Source organism: Ricinus communis, chromosome 10 (genome assembly GCF_019578655.1).
Source record: "Ricinus communis isolate WT05 ecotype wild-type chromosome 10, ASM1957865v1, whole genome shotgun sequence".
In the NCBI taxonomy this organism is placed as follows: Eukaryota; Viridiplantae; Streptophyta; class Magnoliopsida; order Malpighiales; family Euphorbiaceae; genus Ricinus; species Ricinus communis.
In genome coordinates this window covers 22,058,123-22,070,317 of record NC_063265.1, presented here as the reverse complement: position 1 = coordinate 22,070,317, position 12,195 = coordinate 22,058,123, and the positions used below count along the sequence as shown (strand labels likewise).

Here is a 12,195-nt window from a genome sequence, read left to right as displayed (position 1 = left end):
CATAGTTTTGAATAACTTTTTTTTTGTTGATGTTTGTTTGAAATTAAGTTGTGTTGGGTTGATGTTCAGTTGATTTTTTTATTTATGAAAAAATATCTTTAATTTTTTCCATTACACTAATTCTATTTTTGTTTTAGTCTCTATTTCAGTTTCTTTTCGTCCCTAAAAATAATTTTTTTGTAATAAACTTATAACAGAAATAAGAAAAAATTTATTGTCTAATTCATATTTATTTAGATTTTAATTTTATTCATTAATTTTAATTTATTATTTATTATTTATTTATTTAATTTTTTATAACTAAATAGTTTTGTTAATTTAGTTGATGTATGGTTAATTTTCAGATTTACGTAAAAAAATTATTCTGATTTGATGTCTTTTATTTTGTGCTTAAATTATTTTAGTAGATGTCTTGTTAATTCTTAGATCTATGAAGATTTATTTTCAATTCTTTTACTTGTTATTTATTTGTTGAATAAATTTTAAAATATTAAAAAACATTGTGTTAGAAATATTAAAAGTTAAATTTCAATTTTTTCACATTAATAATCTTCATTCTTTTAAAAAACTTATTATTCACATCTTGTAATTAAAAGAAAGAAAACAGAAAATTCTATTAAAGTACTTACATAGGATGGAAAATATTAAAGTTTTTTTAATAAGAAATTTAATTCTTTTACAATAAAAAATACATGTTGTAAACAAAAGTAATATATAAATAATTAAGTAAATATTTTTTCTTATAAAAAATAATATATATATATATATATAATAATATATAATATTAAAAAAGAAACTCGCACCTAGAAATAAAAATATTATTATGGTTATAAAAAAATATTTTCATAAAAAACTCAACTATTTTTTTTAAATTAAAAGCTTAAACAAGACAAGTAAAAGAATAAGCACGTAATTGAGATTCAAAATAAAAATTTAAAGACTTATATGAATTTTAATGTAAATAAAAATTTATTTAAATTTTATTTTATTTAATCCTTTAAATTGCATATAATTAAGTTAGATTTTATCAAATTTAATAAAAGAATTTAAATGGATTATAAACTTATGAGATTATTATTCTTTTTCTTTTGTTAAGATAAAACTGCTCTCATCACTTTCTTTTTTTATTCATCTCTTCTCTTTCTCTTTCTTATCTTTTCAACTCTAAATTAATTTTAAATTACACTAATTAGAAATCATAATTTGGCCAACATCACAGAAAATGTTTTAAAATGGAAAGAGATTTCATATCACATTCTTTAATACAAAACCTAACAAAAATACAAGTCAACATGAAGTCTTTGTCTTTTTTAGTACACTGCAAGTTGGTTGGGCGGCTGGCGAAGCTTTTTTTATTGCCATTCACTTCTTCCTCAGCTACTGCTGTACATATTTACCTCTATATCTTCCTTTACTTCCCTGTTTCTTACTGATAGAAACATCAAATACCCACAAAATTTCCATGGGAAAGGTTTACCTTCAGTCTCTTCTTTATCCCCTCTTTCTCATCCAATTCCTTTGTCTTCTACTTCTTTCATCATTAGTTTACACTTCAGCAACTGATCCTTACTTCATAAACTGTGGATCAAAGTCTGATGTTATTGTAGGAGGCCGGACTTTTGTTGGGGATGACCGGAATTCTGATTTTTTTAAGGTAGGGGGAAGCAAAACTGGCAAGAATAGCTCAGTATTGCCTGCAGGCACCTCTCCTCTTTATCAAACAGCAAGAATTTACAGGCAACAGTCTTCATATGAGCTTGAAATCACCGCTAGTGGAACATACTTAGTACGTCTTCATTTCTTTCCATTCATCTCTAAAGAGATGAATCTTTCTGATGCTTTGTTTAATGTTTCAACTTCTTCAAAATTCTTGCTCTTTAGCGTCAGAAACGCTAGCGATTTTCCAGTAATCAAGGAGTATTTTCTGACTATAACTGCTGGAAAGTTCAGAATCTACTTCATACCTGCTAAAGAAACATCATTTGCTTTTGTAAACGCCATTGAAATCATCCTTCTTCCACAGGATTTCATCAATGATGAAGTCATTGCAGTCCCTCCCTTAGCTACTGTGAATGGCTTTTTCTATGGTTTGTTGTCAAGCTCTTTACAAATACTTTACAGGATCAATGTTGGAGGTGAAGTGGTTCATAGAAATGATGATGATCCCCCACTCTGGAGGGAGTGGGTTGGGGATGATCAGTACCTAGTTTCAGGGGCTTCTGCAAAAAACTCTGGATATTTTCCTGGCAGTCTTAAGGAGCAAAATGGCGCCAGAATTAAAGCTTTTGCCCCATCTTTCGTGTACAAGACTTGCAAACATATGAACTCGAACATTGCAATCATAACTTGGCAATTCAATGTCAAAAAGAAAGTTAAGCATTTTGTTCGCTATCATTTCTGCGATATTATCAGCAAGGCAATTGGTACTTCGGAGTTTGAACTTTATATTTATTCAAATTTCAGTTATAAGATTGCTTTTGATTCTCCTATAACTACTCATCTGGAAACTCCATACATCCTTGATTTTGTGGTTGATTCTGATGATTCTGGGTATATGAAAATTAGTATAGGTCCTAGCAGCAGTTTTGAAACTAAAGATGCTTTTCTAAATGGATTGGAGATTATGGAATTCCTGACAAATACAACTCTAGAATTAGAGGATTCTATAGATGGACATCCAGGCAAAGATACTGGTCTGATGATTGGCTTATCGGTAGGGGGTGTCGTTTTATTGTTCATTCTGATAATCTTGCTCCTGTTTGTTTTGAGACGTAGGAGAGCTAAGCCTGAAACAACTTTGGTTCTTAGGGATGAGGATCCTCACGAAAGAGGTAGGACTCGCAGTTGGATAACAGCAACAAATGACAACTCTACCTCCCCTCTTCCTAATTTGAACCTCAAATTAAAGATGCCATTATCTGAAATTCTAGCTGCTACTAGCAACTTTGACATCAAGTTGTTGATTGGTGAAGGTGGATTTGGTCAAGTTTACAAAGGAACTCTTTCAGATGGCATGGAAGTAGCTGTGAAACGAAGCGATTCAAGTCATGGCCAAGGTCTTCCAGAATTCCAAACTGAGGTTACAGTTCTATCCAAAATTCGTCATCGCCATCTGGTTTCATTAATTGGGTACTCCAATGAAGGATCTGAGATGATATTGGTTTATGAGTTTATGGAAAAGGGGACTCTAAGGGACCACCTATATATCTGGAAAGAAACTTCAGAGAATGCATCTACAATACCACAATTGACTTGGAACCAAAGGCTTGAAATTTGCATAGGTGCAGCAAAGGGTCTTCATTACCTTCATACTGGTTCAGACTGGGGAATTATTCATCGTGATGTTAAGTCAACAAACATATTGCTTGATGAACATTATGTTGCCAAAGTTGCTGATTTCGGTCTTTCACAATCAGGTCCACCTGATGCAGATCATAGCAACATGCATCTTATTGGTAGTTTTGGATATCTTGATCCTGAATATGTCAGAACTCTTCAGTTAACTTATAAGTCTGATGTGTACTCCTTCGGCGTAGTACTTCTTGAAGTGCTTTGTGCTCGTGCACCTATAATAAACTCATCTAGGGGGGAGGAAATAAACTTAGCTGAATGGGGGATGTTTTGGCACAAGAAAGGGCAACTAGAAAAAATTGTTGATCCTCTATTGGCTGGTCAGATTAATCCTAATTCACTGAGAAAGTTTGGCGAAATAACTGAAAGGTGTTTGAAAATAGAAGGAGCTGACAGGCCTACAATGCTTGATGTATGCTGGGACTTGGAATATGCACTGCAGTTACAACGAACGGCAGTACACAGAGAACCACATGAGTGCAGCGAAATAGATGTTTCATCAAATTATATATTTCCTGCGAGTTCTACACATTTCCCCAGTGAAGAGGACTGTCCTTCCAATGACGATGATGACTTCGAGTCGAAGCTTGTCCCAGTCAATGATTGATGGTCCTAGGTAGTCTCCACAAGTCAGTAATTAGGTATTCATTGTTTACTGCTTCAATTAATGTTGTATAATGTATTCCTAACTCAGACTCTTTATCAGTATGTATGGATGCTCTTGTGAATTGAAGAATTGAGTAAAATATCCAAATTAAGAACTAGAAATTTCAAAAAGTGGCTTTGTAAGTTGGTCTTACCAATGTAGGCACAATTGTTAACGCAGCCTTCCACTTGATTTTTCAGCAGAAACTCTTTCCACAAATCAAATCCATAACCCTGCAGGTAACGAAGGAGCAACCTCGCAAAGGCTCACCTTAAAAATGTTAAATTGGATAGTCTATCTGCTGATTAATAAACCCATTAAAACTGCAGAAGACATAGTAGAACAAAAATGCTCCGCTGTAAGAAGATTCAAATGCGATATTCTGATTTTTGAGATCTTTTTATAACTCGTAATACTTCACTTTGAAAATAGGCTTGTGGATCAAACATTTTGCTAGTGTTTGAGAAACAAGAAGAGCACCACCACCAGCAACTTACCACCTGTTATAGAACATACCTGGATACCATGCCACTTTACTCCATGCTGCAAATGGTGACCAAGTATACAAGTTTAAAAGGATAGTATGTAAAAGCACAAATAATTTAATTAGAGTTTCCTAAGTTTGTATTACTATTTTAAAACAAATCATTCTTAACATGTACTCTTGAATGGATTATGTAATAAAAATTAATAAATATTTGGACAAGGCAAAACATGTGTGCTTGCACAAATGTACAAGTAAGCACGTGGAAAATCAGTGCACACTGAAAGCACAAAAGGAAAAATGAAAAAAAATGTACAAAACAAATCTATTATTGTTACCGAAACAACAACTCCAAAATGAATAGGAAAATGAAAAATGCAGTTACACTGGCAGCAAGTTATTATGTGCATTTTATTTTTCAGGCAGAGATTGCAGGATTTCCAGAGTTTCTAATGCTTTTAAAACCTTCAGTTATATGGATGAGTAGAATTGTCAGGAACTTGGCTAGGTGCTGAAAATTATGAACATTACCACTGGTTTTCACTATATTCATATTGCATTCTGCTTCTTTACTGCATAAGAAATATGAAGACAATGAATGTACAAATCAAAGGTGATTGAATAGAACCAGTAACTATAATATTTTCCATCAACTATAGGGTTGCTTAGAGTCCCCTAAAGCATATTTATGAAACAGGAGCATGCGCTGATATACTGCACTTATATGGTTGATATTAGTGGATATTATTATAAGGACAACAAATACAGATCTTACGAATTAATAGACTGCATATAATGATTTTCCGGATCAGAATAACTTCAAAACAACTGGACAATGAACATTTAAGATGAGATTACACAGCACATCACCACAGGACTGTCGCTGCAAAAGTACAATGCAGAAATCAGAACCCCTTGGCTAACAAGAGAGACGAAAAATGAAATATATATACACACAGCAGTGTATAGCACATACAATAGCAAATGAAGATTTTAAAGGGATAGAATCATTAGTTGTAGACGAAATAACTGGTAGAAGAGGAAATGGTTGACCACTATATCTGGAAGGGATGTTATAAAATAATTCCAGAAGACATAAAAGAGACTGCGGGAGTCTACATTACCTATATTGTACTTGATAATAATCCCTCTCTGCATGTGGTATTACAACACATCCCTCAGGCTCCACAGCTACCCTAACAGACAATTTATTCTTGAGAAAAACACCAAGCTCCCAGATAAGCTTGCATAACATGCTCAAATGCCTTGAAAATCCTTAACTAAACAAACCTGATTGCTTTTGCGACTGTCAGTCTTGAAAATCAGTTTCTTGGTGTCTAGTACTCCCTATCCAGTTTATCCTTGATTCTGATTAATCTTTCTACAATTGTGTAGAAAAGCTAGCAGGCACCTATTATTCAACAAACAGACAGTAAGATAAGGTATTTTACTATCTAATGATGTAAAGGCCAGACAAGATAGAATCACATACAGAAGCTGCATATTGTATCTTCGTTCATATCAAGCAAATGATTTGAGCGCATGAGGTTGGTATATGCAAGAAGCCAAGAACCCAATTGTTATGGAAGAGATTTCTTCAGCAGTTCCTCCCCAGCTACCAGAACTTTTACTACTCTGAAGCTATCAAGAAGTGAACTCATTAAACTTCCAAGTAATAAAGAAAACTATGGGAATATTGATCACTGTGCCAAAGAGACGAACTAAATTAAGTAATATGCTGAAATGGTGCTTAATTTCCATCATTTATTTCATTTAAAGTGTATACTGAATTGTCTCAACAAAAATCTCAGGCTGCTGGTAATCAAGCTGAGAATGCGGAGCAGAACGAAGAATTGACAGAGCATAGTAGAGCAGTTACACGGCCAATATGCTTGAACTGATGTCGTTAAACCTGACAATTCACATTCAGAAATTTTAGTATGTAGCTCTTTCCTTAAAAGATATATCTTATAATATAGCATGTAAGAGGATAATGCTTATTCAATGCTTCCCAATTGAATGAAAGAGAGACATAAAAGTTTAACAATTCTAAGGATAATCATTAATTCAATTTAAGGTGACCATATAAGAAAAGTTGGCTTCACAATCCTAAGGATCTCTAACAAATTCAAACTTGTCCAGTAATAAAATTAACAATTGAGAAATAAATAGGCTTCACTTATTAACATGCAAAAGCTTGTTAAGATTAATTAGGGTTTAACTAGCCATTGTATAACTCTTACCACAAAAGTTCACCTGTTCAGGTGGAACTCTTTAAAGCAGCTTCACATTCTTGACGATGGCATTCCCTCTCGAAAAAATGGAGCTAAAATAGAAAATTAGTATACAAGAAGATGATCATTAACAGCCAGACACATATGTCAGTTAGTCACAGGAGACAATTTTTCATCATTCCTTCTGCAACTCATGTATTCTTCTTTTTTTTCTTTGGCTGTTATTAATCCATTCAACTTATACAGAGAATCCATCATCAGGTCATTTGGATGAAAAGTAGACAACAAATAATCTGCTTATTGGAGAATCGATAAACTGAATGCATCACAAATAAAATTTCTAAAAAGACCTTGTAAAAGGATCATAACTAATAATCTATAGTGCAGCTAGCTCATTAAAGATTAACATAACAACATACAAACTAGCCATCATTCTTGACCAACAAAAAGGCAGAACCATCAGCCACTTGACTAGTATTGCTGATTTTGAATTAGATTTAGTTTTCATGGCAAAAGGATGAACAGGGAACTACCCTTGTGTTGTTTCCCAGTAAGGGAAAAAGGAAACAAAATGGTAGAGTGGAGTAACAACATTGAGGCCAGTGAACAATCAATGGAGCTGCCATTGGCCTCATTCTATATGGCATCTTGCTTTTACCTGCAAATGTTACCCAAATCCTCAAGCTCTGCCTTATTATTATTATTTTTTTAAACTTTCTTTTAAGAGGTAGATTTGTATCCACAGAAAATGAAGTTAGGAAGGGAAGAAGTGGAATGGCTGTTTTATACATAATTATATTTCCTTATTTTCTTAATTGTATTATAGATGTTATCTTATTACTGTTACTTTTTAACAGTAAGAAAAAGAATTTATGAACATCTTTTTTATGGGAAGACAAAAAATGACGAACTTTGCGTTTACTTTGCCAAATTTTGTTTAATACCTTTGCTTATTATTTTGTTGCAATATAATATAGCAAACATCATTAGGATGACTAAAGAAAATGTCTCCATATTCCTGTGTTAATATTTGCAAAGTTAAAGCAATTTGAATCCAGCAGCACAAGCACATGATAATGCTTAATTTCAGGTTGTAGACTTTTCCATAGTTCAAGCTATTTGAACGTTTATGTGTCACGTGATCATTCCTTTTAACTGTGGAAGATAATTCTTATCTTCCTTCCACTGGAAATTTGTGTAAATGGATGGTAAAACCACCCTTCTGTGTTCATCATACTTGTTCAAGGGCAACTGATGAAGAATTGCCACACCCAACATCAACAAGGATCTTCATTATCTAAACAAGGAGGATTGCCTGCTGCAAATGCGACAGCTTCTTGTTAAACATCGAGACACAAAATTTGGGCTTGAATTTCTGGGCAGGCAACCTCAGCGAGCTTTCACGAAGTAGCATTTTGGTGTTCGGATGATGAGGATGATGACAATAATGATGAATATGATATGAAACAAGAAGAAATAACAATATGTTAAAGGTCCTTTATATTTTTAAATATGCTGGCATCGTGTTTAACGGAAACTAAACTCAGGGTCAGAAACAAATGATACCGTTCTGTGATAATGATACTGTTCCAAGAACTTTCTTCCCCAACTATCAAAAACAAATAGGGGAAGTCCAAAGGTTAATAGATGACACCCTATTCTGATATAAAATGCAAGTGTTTATTCATTCAGAGTCTCAATTCTAACTCAGCACACTCAAAGTACTTTCTCAACGTCAAGAGGTATCAAATAAATTCTACTACATACTCAAATTACTTTCTTAACAGGACATTTTACTTGCTTCTATTCAACTATTTCAGAACCGTAACGGGGAGATTAGTCCGAGCTTCTTGTTCACTTCCCATCATGTTTCTGCTTAGATTTATTCTGCTCCCAACTGACCAACGCCTTAATGAAGACCTAACATTTCTACTCGAAAATCTGCATGTTAACAATCAAAGAGACAATGACTGTATGAACCTGTCTCTTGGGGGTTCACTAACTGTTATAAATATGACTCTGGTGTATATTTGTTTACTTTTTTTCTTTCATCATTCTGCTGTATATCTCTTTCATATGAACATCTGATCAACTAGTAAACTCTGCAACTATGCTGCTATTCAGCACTCGCCAACACCTTAATTAAGACCTAGGGTTTCTTGCAGCAAAGATATTGCTACAGATGTATGCAAGAATTAAATTGTGCATAAGAGAAATTCATGTTCTTCATCGTGCTAGAATCAAATACAAGTATGATCACCAAACCTGATTTAACGCAGTCAAAGTAAACTACATACAAAGTTATGGAGAAGACAGCTATCATCCTTAGTTTATTATTGTAACTCATAGAAGCAAGTTTCCCCATCTCTACTATCTATTAACAATGAAATTAAAGTATCAAAATAAACAGACAACACATACTACAAAGGATGCCACTGTATACATTCTAACATTAACAGCACAAGAAAATTAAAAATGATCGCACCAAATGGTTAATTACATTTCTTGAAAAAATATGTATAAAAATCACAGCATACTAACATGTGGCATTTACTAAGCAGACCACACATGCTACAATGGATAATAGTATCTGGATTCTAACATTCATGACACAAATAAAAGTAATCACTTAAATGGTTAGATTACATTACCTGAAAAAGATAGTACAAAAAGTACTAACATGTTGCAAATCCTAACACTAAGAGTACAAACAGCACTATGGTATCACTGAAAAATAAACTTCCTCTTCAACATTACCCGGTGAAAAGACAAGATGTTCGCATACTACTGAGTCTGGAGGATTTGGTCATACCAGCATGATCTCCAGGTCAAAAGATATATCATTTATGATCTTCAGCCATCATTTTACGAATTTCATGAGCTGTGTTGAAAATGCCCAGTGTAGGTTGGTTGCACACAAAACACTTCTTGTTCTTTGCATGATGCTGTGAACCAGAATGGAGGAAAATTGATTAGTTAAAATCAACCTTAAGAATACAAAATATAAATTGGAATGAATAAGACAGCACTGTTTAGTTAAGCAAGAGGATAAATTTTGGCTAAGCACAACATAAAAAGTTCAACTAATTACCTTTATATCAACTAACCTAGTTTGCCTAATGATAGTTACTCCTACAAATCTAGCACAACAATATGCAACGGAAAGAAAATGCAAGACTAAGAACCTTATGCTGTTACATTCCATCAAATTTTATACAGCATGCACCAGGAGCAAAGAACAAGTAAATAAGCACACAAATAGGTCAAGGAGAGGCAGTGCTCAAGACAAGAGAAATAAACCTCTCCGTTAATCCTAATTTGCTAATTGTAACTCATATGGAAAACAGATGCACATAGACTTATAGATCCAGCAATTAAATGTCGAATGCTCATAATACTGCTTACCTTTAAAGCACAATGCTCACAAAACTAGTGCTTGCATTTAGTCATAACAGGATCCACAAAAGGCTGCCTACAAATGAAACACGCAAATGGCAATTCATCTTCGTCGTCATCATCTTCTTCTTCATTCTCGCCTGTGCCACCCTCAAGCTCTCCTAAAGCCAAATTTCTCTTCCTTATCTTTTCTGCCTCATCCCACTCCTTCTCTAGCTGCCAACCAGATTTATAATCTCCTCTATCATGCATGAACTTACATGAATCTCCATACCCACAATAACCTGTCTCTTTGTAATCCTTACATATATCCGGCTGATAATCAAACCTCGCTGACACCCTAATGTGAGCAGAAGCCCTAAGAGGCCCATGTGACCCACCTGCTTTTTCACTCGAAATTGTTTGCTCTCTTCGAAAACCAGCCTTATGATCAGTATACCCATGAATTCCTTTATATAACTTTGCATCACCAGAGCTCGGTGTTTTACCCTTCAAAGCCTCCTCTGCTTGATTCAAAGCTCTCTCACGAATAGCTCGAGCATCTTTGGAGAACTCCGTCTCAGTCTCTAGTGTTGCAGTTGCTCTACTATCATGTTGAACTTGAATTTCCTTTGAAGACTCAAATTGAAATACTGGTCTATCAGATTCCACAACTGATTCGGCAGCCGACAAAGAATTCTTGGAGGGTCCAGTTGAAAAGTAAAGCTTATTGTCAGGCTTTGGGGCTTTCTTCTGGTTATGCAATAAAGAGCTCTCGGTTTTTGAATTGTCATCCTCTTCATCTTAATTGTTCTCTTTCTAATGTTCTTGTTCTTTAAAGGCTTTCTAAAAAAGTTGCACACTGGCAAATGTCAAACAACAAAAACTGTCAGCAAATTTTAGAAAACAACAAGAAACAAAAGAATTTGAAAGGAATGCAAACAAAGATATATAACAGTACCAGGTTCAGGTTGTTCAGATTGACCTGAATCTGCCATGTTCAGTTATTGCAACAGGAAAAAAAAAATCAAAAGTTTTGTATTAATTACACCGGAACAATCCCAACTGGTAGACGGTTCCTTTTCCCCCAGATCAATGAAGAAGGGAGAAGAAAGTGGCTTCTTCCGAAAAACCGGAAGCTTAGATATTTTCCAAGTGTCAGTGACAAAATAAAAATATAAACCTGAAGAAACAATAAGCTGATATACTGATATAGCAAAATTCTAAATTTTAGGTTATTGGGTATTGTTTGTTTAATTAATATAAGATTAAAAAAAAAATCAATTTCAGATTCTTATTGAAGTTTCTAAGAAGAGAAAAAAAGGTTTATAACTTGAATAGAAAGGAAAGGAAAGGAAAGTACCTTTTATAAGTGTTTGACGAAGGGATACTGAGACCTTTATCCAGTTGAAGATGCGAAACCAATTTACAATTGCAAAATTTGATTATGAAACACTTCAAAAAAAAAAAAAAAAAAATTAAAAATTAGGGCTCAGTTCTTCAGAAACATATAGAAAGGAGCGGCAAGAATTCCAGAGACGAAAATATTAGGGAGAGTTATTATTTAGTTAGGGATAATTACGATTTGCCACCTGAAGTTTTTTCTAACAAAGGACTTCACTTTTAAATATTATTCTAAACCTCTCTTTTAGTTTGTAATGATATGCTCTTTTGATTAGTTTTTCCGTTAATCTTATAGCTAGATTAAAAGGATAAGATTGCTATTCAATTGACTAGATAAAAATTAAATAAATTATTATTATTTTCCTTTTAAAACTTTTATGTTACATTAATGAGTCTTTACTTTTTAATTAGTATCAGAGTAATTTTGATATTTCTCATTTTCTTTGACAAATCCAAAGAACTCTACCCATCATGGCCATCGTTGAGAACACTTGATTGTAAGAAATGACGAAGTTTGAAGAATCTAATAAGAATATGGTGAAAGGAATGTTATATGAGCATAATGACAAATAGGAACATACCTCGGTAGAAATATGTAACAAGCTACTATGACCAGTGAGCTCAAAGCTTTATTCTCCAGCTTACAAACTAGTAATCAATTCTCTTCCTTTTTTTCCTCACCTACCAACTTGAATTAACAA

At 33.6% G+C, this 12,195-nt stretch overlaps 1 protein-coding gene and 1 pseudogene across 1 annotated transcript; one reads left to right on the top strand and one right to left on the bottom strand.

The window, feature by feature from the left end:
• Window positions 1-1,299: 1,299 nt before the first annotated feature.
• On the top strand, window positions 1,300-4,128 carry LOC8273895 (probable receptor-like protein kinase At5g24010). The gene has a single exon (XM_002522136.3). It carries the CDS (start codon window positions 1,463-1,465, stop codon window positions 3,956-3,958), a length of 2,496 nt encoding a protein of 831 aa, XP_002522182.1. The 5' UTR covers window positions 1,300-1,462; the 3' UTR covers window positions 3,959-4,128.
• A 5,063-nt stretch (window positions 4,129-9,191) lies between these two features.
• Window positions 9,192-11,422, bottom strand: LOC8273896 (annotated as a pseudogene).
• Between the last annotated feature and the right edge of the window lie 773 nt (window positions 11,423-12,195).

Bases quoted from the DNA above. Each gene is read 5' to 3' on its own strand.
- LOC8273895 (XM_002522136.3), top strand. From the start codon at position 1,463: ATGGGAAAGGTTTACCTTCAGTCTCTTCTTTATCCCCTCTTTCTCATC.